At 38.5% G+C, this 6,282-nt stretch overlaps 1 protein-coding gene across 1 annotated transcript in view; it reads right to left on the bottom strand.

Annotated features, from left to right (window-relative positions):
- Positions 1-576: 576 nt before the first annotated feature.
- Positions 577-6,282, bottom strand: part of LOC112126686 (sterile alpha motif domain-containing protein 5-like) — a 160,069-nt gene continuing 154,363 nt past the window's right edge. Inside the window, exons 2-3 of the mRNA XM_024226250.1 lie at positions 789-1,028; positions 577-681 (exon numbers count right to left, since the gene is read on the bottom strand). Of these exons, the coding sequence (XP_024082018.1) occupies positions 676-681; positions 789-1,028 (246 nt within the window). The 3' untranslated portion in view covers positions 577-675. The remainder of the gene's footprint in view (positions 682-788; positions 1,029-6,282) is intronic.

The following is a 6,282-nucleotide window of genomic DNA, read 5'->3' as shown; positions in this document are numbered from 1 at the left end:
GGTTACTGCCATCTGAGAAAACACCTGCACAACATGGATATATTCAATAATGACCCCTATGCAATGAGGAAGAAACTGCGACCCATATCATCTACTGCGAAGCAACCGTCGATAATATATGATATTACGAAGACCCAGGCAAAACAGCAGAATGACAAACAATCAACCTACTTATTAAAAAAGGGAGTCGATTGAAGTGAACTAAGAAACTAAGAAAAGTACAATAAGCCAAAAGGCTGCAGTGCTTACGAAGTTCGAATCCCTGATTCCTAGCATTCCAACATCACCGCGGAGCTATTTTCGCCCAATCCTTGTTTTGCTTCAGACCGATACAGTCAATTATGCCAACCTTTTGATATTTCTTGTACTTCGGTATGGAGGACGCCTTAGTTTTTCATTTTTGTTCGAAGAAGTGCGAAGCTGGTTTGGTGGTGAAATGGTAATCACCACGAGGTAATGAGTTTGCTTTCTTTTTTTTCCTCCCTCAATTTGCAAACCCTATTTCCTCCTGCATCCCACGTGGAAGAAGGAAAAACCGCGGAGTTAAGGGTGAGTGTATTTTATTTTTCTTGATAGCCTCGCCTCTTTCTAGGCCTATAGAGCAGCTCATTGTTATTTTGTTTGACATTGAAGATCGATTTATTGAGGTTTCACGTGTTTTTTCTCTTAGGACTGTTATGTCTAAATAGTCAATAATTTCAGAATAACGATTAGATTCGAGATTGATTTAAGATACGCGCTGGATTTCAGCTCTGTCATCGCTGTTTATGAAATCCGTTATTACTTACCGAGTATTTTCCAGGTACGTAGATCGGTTGAGAAAGAGAGGTGGTTAACCCGTTTTGCCTGGACAGAGTCTGTTGTTGCTGTTGGCCCGTGGTGACGGTAAGGACTCTGAACCTCGGGCTCAGCTCTGCCCATTCCCGCTGCCTCAGCTCTTCCAGGTGGCATAGGACGTCGGAATAGTGGGTGTTGAACAGCTCGGCGTATCTCGACCCTAGGCCTTCCAAGTAGCCACGTTCGCCCGTCTGAAATAAAACCAATCAGGTTTAGACAGGAAAGACAATAGAGGGTCCACTGTAAAGTGGAAATCGGAGATAGGACTTAACACTGTCTTTCAATCGGACTAATCGGACTGCTTGGTTGAAAAAGCCAAACAGGGAGAACGATCGGGTAGACCCGTTTGTTATCACAGGACAGGCTATAAATCCAGATGAATATTCATGGTCGGAACCGATTGACGGCTGAATTAGCGATACGCCCTTTCAAGATGTCTTGGACAAACAGATTTATTAGTTCGCACTGAATTTGCAGCTAGACGAGATGTGTATTGATTCTAATTGTAACGACAATCGTCAATTGAGACCAATAATTATTCATTGGTTTTAATAATTAATCTTTAAATAAATAATTAATATTTGTCAAATTTTTAAAGCTTTTCGGCTCCATACCTTTAACATCTTCCTTAACCAATCGAACCACATGTAGCTAAAATTTGAATTGTATGACATAATTGTATATTAAATTGTACAAAAAGTAATTTATTTCTAGTCAATATAATTTGTCTAATAAACGAGAACTGAGCTGATTTATTGGGAATCATTTTGAAAATAGTTTCGATCCAGGTGTTTGCAAACCGCGCACGTTCTATCTCGATATTTTCAATCGGTCCCTATTCTGGCCCCGGGTTGGAACTATCTCCAGGCCACGCTCGGGTCATTCTCCGGCTAGATTTATCCAGGAAAAGGAAGGCCCCTGGACAAAGTTTCCGACGACAAAAGCGAACGATTCGCACCCGCAGGTCACGTCCTTGCTGAAAGATTCACGCAAAACGTAGACGAACGGCCAATCGGGATAGTTTTCGTTAAAACAAGACGTACTATTAAATTCCGTAACCACAATTAATAAAACCTCAAAAACTGAGTTGTGACACTTAAAAGATATGCAGGTATACGAGGTTCTAAAGTATGAGCATAACAATACCCAATTATACTAAAAAAACCAAGTCACCTCATTCATAAAAAACGCGTACTACTAAATTCCGTAACCTCAATGAACAAAAACTGAAAAACTAAGTTGTGTTACATAAAAGGTAAGCTGGTATATGAGGTTTTTAAGTATGACCATAAAAATACTTGATTATATTAAAAAAAACTATTGTCACCTCATTCATAAAAAACGCGTACTACTAAATTCTGTAACCACAATTAATAAAAACTCAAAAACTGAGTTAGAGATAAAAAGAACCCAACAACTGAGTTGTGATACTTAAAAGATGTGCAGGTATTCGAGGTTTTTAAGCATAAGGTATTTAAGTAATAAAGCACGTTCCGGACATTTACCAAGAATCTGCCCAATCCTGGAGAAAAAGTCGGGATCTCCTTCTCATTCGTAAGTTGTCGGTCCAATTTAAAGCTGTAATAGTCTAAATACTGTACCAAAGAGAAATTTATATAAACAAGTGAAAATGTTTACTGGCAGGCTGACAGTTTGTAGAATGCTATATTTTGCTCGGAATTAACCTTTCAAATAAAAAAAAGTTTTTGCAGTTTTCTAACTAACAATATATAACATCCGGTTATTACAAATAGGCAAAAACAGTAAAAACGAAACTTTCTAATTGGCTTTTAAACAAATTGAGGAAAGTACGCTTTGAGGACGGATACGATAACACATGATGGAACGGCTATCTTTCTTAACCCATGTTAATTAAGGCTACGAAGGGGGATTTTTTACTACGGAAATACTCCAAGCGTCAAATTAAACCGCATGAGGATTGATAAACTCTTTTAAACAAGGGGTGGGCAACGGGTTTTGAGAAAAAAATTCAACTTTGTGCGTTTCCTTTTGTACTGCAACGAGGAAAAAGGTAGAACTCGTTACCCTCGTCATGAAGTGTGGTTTTATTATGTTGAATAACTACAGGTCAATCATGCAACATAAATTTCTCACCTAAACTCTTTATTGTGTACTACTTTACATAGGTTTTAATTCGTTAAGAACGCTTCTTTATTTAAGTTAATAAAAATAATGTTTAAGTAAAGTAAATATTTGTGAGTAGTTGTTTTGCAAAAAAAAAGTAACAATATTTTCATTAATCTGTCTCCTCTTGAAAAAACAGTCTATACTACATATTAGGTTTAATGCTTAAGACATAACCTTTTATTTACCCCCCCCCCCAAGTAACATGGAAGCTGTACCACTTCAGAAATCTCCAGGACAATGTCTTCTGTTTGGAAGAATAATTCAAGAAATGAAGGACCAGACTCAACGGAACTGAATCCCAAAAAATAACTATCACCTTTAATCACCAACTACTATGTTGTCTTGAAAAGACAAATCTATCTGTGTTCAACATATTTGATTTATTCTATAAGGTACATCCTTTTAGTAGACGCAGAAGTGGAAACATGGAACCAGGAATTCTTCAGAAACCTCCCGGACCGTCTCTTGTTTGGAAGAATGGTTTAAGAAATGGAAGATTGGACTCGAAGAAATCAAATACCAGATGATCTACACCCTCAGACCATCACAACGATTCTATCCTTCTATCAGCAATGTAATGTTCGGGGTGTGTGCTGCGCCCTTAAGAGCTGATAAATCCCCGTACTTAGCACACCGGTGAATCCTAGTTCATCAAAAAAACTTGATTATAGGCCAATTCAGATTGGTTGAATTTACATTCCAAATCACTCCATAGTTTGTTAGTAGGTGTGTTGGCGTCTACTCCGCTTTTTTGAAGAATCTAAACGTTCCGTGTTTTGTCAATCTTCTTCAGATGCCAACTCTTCTCAGTGTCCTGTTAAGAATCGAAGTTTTTCCTGCTTCCTTTGATGCATTCCGGCGATTCTTTCCTTCCAAAGCTTTCTAGAAGGTTCTTGAATTGTCAGTGTTGTTTTATACCAACCTTCTTCACATGCCCACTCAGTCTGCAGTCTCCTGTTAAGAATCCTGTTAGGGTTCGAAATTTTTCCTGCTTCCTTTGATGCATTCTGTCGTTTCTTTCCTTCAAAACTTTCTCGATGGTTCTTGGATTGTCCGTGTTGATTTATACAATGTTCTTCTGATGATCACTCAGTCTGCAGTGTCCTGCTAAGAATCCTGTTCGGATTCGAAATTTTTCCTGCTTCCTATGATGCTTCTGTCGTTTCTTTTCTTCCAAAACTTTCTCTAAGGTTCTTGGATTGTCCGTGTTGTTTTATACCAATGTTCTTCAGATGCGCATTCAGTCTGCCGTGGCTGTTAAGAATCCTGTTAGGATTCGAAATTTTTCCTGCTTCCTTTGATGCATTCTGTCGTTTCTTTCCTTCCAAAATTTTCTCGAAGGTTCTTGGATTGTCCGTGTTGTTTTGTACCAATGTTCTTCAGATGCCCATTCAGTCTGCAGTGGCTGTTAAGAATCCTGTTAGGATTCGAAATTTTTCCTGCTTCCTTTGATGCATTCTGTCGTTTCTTTCTTTCGAAAACTTTCTAGAAGGTACTTGGATTGTTTATGTCCAATGAGTGAAGTCTACTGTTCCCCATTTTCATGATAGTGAGAATACCTATGCCACAGAAGGGCTTAAGACCTATCAACTGTTTGGCAGCCCTTTTCCTTGCAAGAGCGTCTGCTTTCTATTTGCCCTCTACTACCATAAACCATAGACCATCATCCCAACCTCCTTATCAAACACCCAAAACCTTCCCGACAATCCTCCAAAACGTTGAAGGAGCTAAGGCCAATGGCCTATTTTCCTCCAAGAGAGGACTGTCAGTAGAATAAAGAAAATATAAAAAACAGATTCTTTACGAATGAAAGTGTTCGATATCCTTTGGCCATGGACATTTCGGGTATGATTTTTTTTTGTTTCACTCGCTTTACTTTTCACAATAATAAGTAACTTAAGGATAGCCGTATTAAGTAAGCTTGGCGTTTTATCCTTCACATTTCTTATAGGCCAAGAATTATTTACATCTTAAAGACAACTTTTCTATCTTGGCGAGAGAAGGTTTTAAACTCCTTTCGGCATATTCATTAGTCGTTTCGGAACGGATCGATGGAAATCTAATTAAAACGCAGCTGAAAACATCGAACGAAAATGAAAACAATATCCCGAAAGGAAAACTTGCTTAAAGAACGAGATATTGGTATTATTATAGATCTGCGACTCGGCCGACACACTTGGGCTTAAAGTTAATGATGTTCAAAGTTAGAAAGTTTTTCGTTTTACAATAAATACATTAGTTTTGCCGTGGACCCGGGCTTTTTCGGGGCGAAACTAGGTTTCATTAATTATTCATGTCCAGTTCTTCGCGTGAAAGCTCGGTTAATTAGTTATAAAACTTATCCACTTAACCGGCCCCCTTCTATTAGATCTTTTATTTTAACTAAGCCCGTAAAGGTAAACTTTGTCTTCTTGTTGCTCCAAGTGAAAAGGAGGCATTTATCGATGCACCCTTTCCGTTAAGAAAGAAATAAACTTAATAATTACATTTAATTTAAAATTAAACAATTTTTCAGGGTTCAGAGGTCGATCATTAAAATGAAACAAAATCTGAAAACGCTTTTTGGACTTGAAAAACATTTTCAAACATTTTTCCTTTGATGAAGTTGTCTATATTCCTAAAAGGGTGAAAATCTGTTGGAGACAAGTCTGGAGTATAAGGTGTATGGTGAAGAACTTCGTACCTAAGCTCTTTCAATTTGTTTACAGTATGTTTTGAAACATGAAGTCTGGCGTTGTTATGGAGGAGTATAGGACCTTTCCGATTTACCAATACAGGACGTTTTTTGAGTAATATTTTATGAATTTCATCAATTTACTTGCAATACGATGTAGAGGTAATGGTCTCACCTCTAGGCAAAAGAAGTAGCGAATAATTCCAGCCATGGACCATGGTCACCATCAATTTTTTGGGGTGTAAATTTGGTTTCGGCATTTGTCCTGGTCTTTCTTCGATGTTTAACCACTGCTTTGACCGTCGCTGTTTGTCATATACAATCCATTTTTCATCGCAACTGATATTCTTTCAAGAAAAGGCTTGGCTTTTTGTCTGCCGAGCAACGAAACCCACATCTCAAGGCACTTCAACTGCTGTCGCTCAGTGAGCTCATGAGTGACCCATAGATCAAGCTTTTTAACTGTTATGTTCTCTACCCACAGGGACACCTTCTTCATGGACCCAGGCAAAGCCCGACCATCAACTCTAGTGCCTGGGGGTGACCAATGATGGAGGCAAATTTCCCCCTTACCTTCCTATACCCTACCCTTTCATAGCTTTGGCAGAGGCTTCCTGGGTGAC

The sequence above is a fragment of the Cimex lectularius genome, unplaced genomic scaffold (genome assembly GCF_000648675.2).
Source record: "Cimex lectularius strain Harlan isolate CLEC.00 unplaced genomic scaffold, Clec_2.1 scaffold126, whole genome shotgun sequence".
In the NCBI taxonomy this organism is placed as follows: Eukaryota; Metazoa; Arthropoda; class Insecta; order Hemiptera; family Cimicidae; genus Cimex; species Cimex lectularius.
The sequence above is the reverse complement of the archived record's forward strand: the minus strand, read 5'-3'. Positions and strand labels throughout refer to the sequence as shown.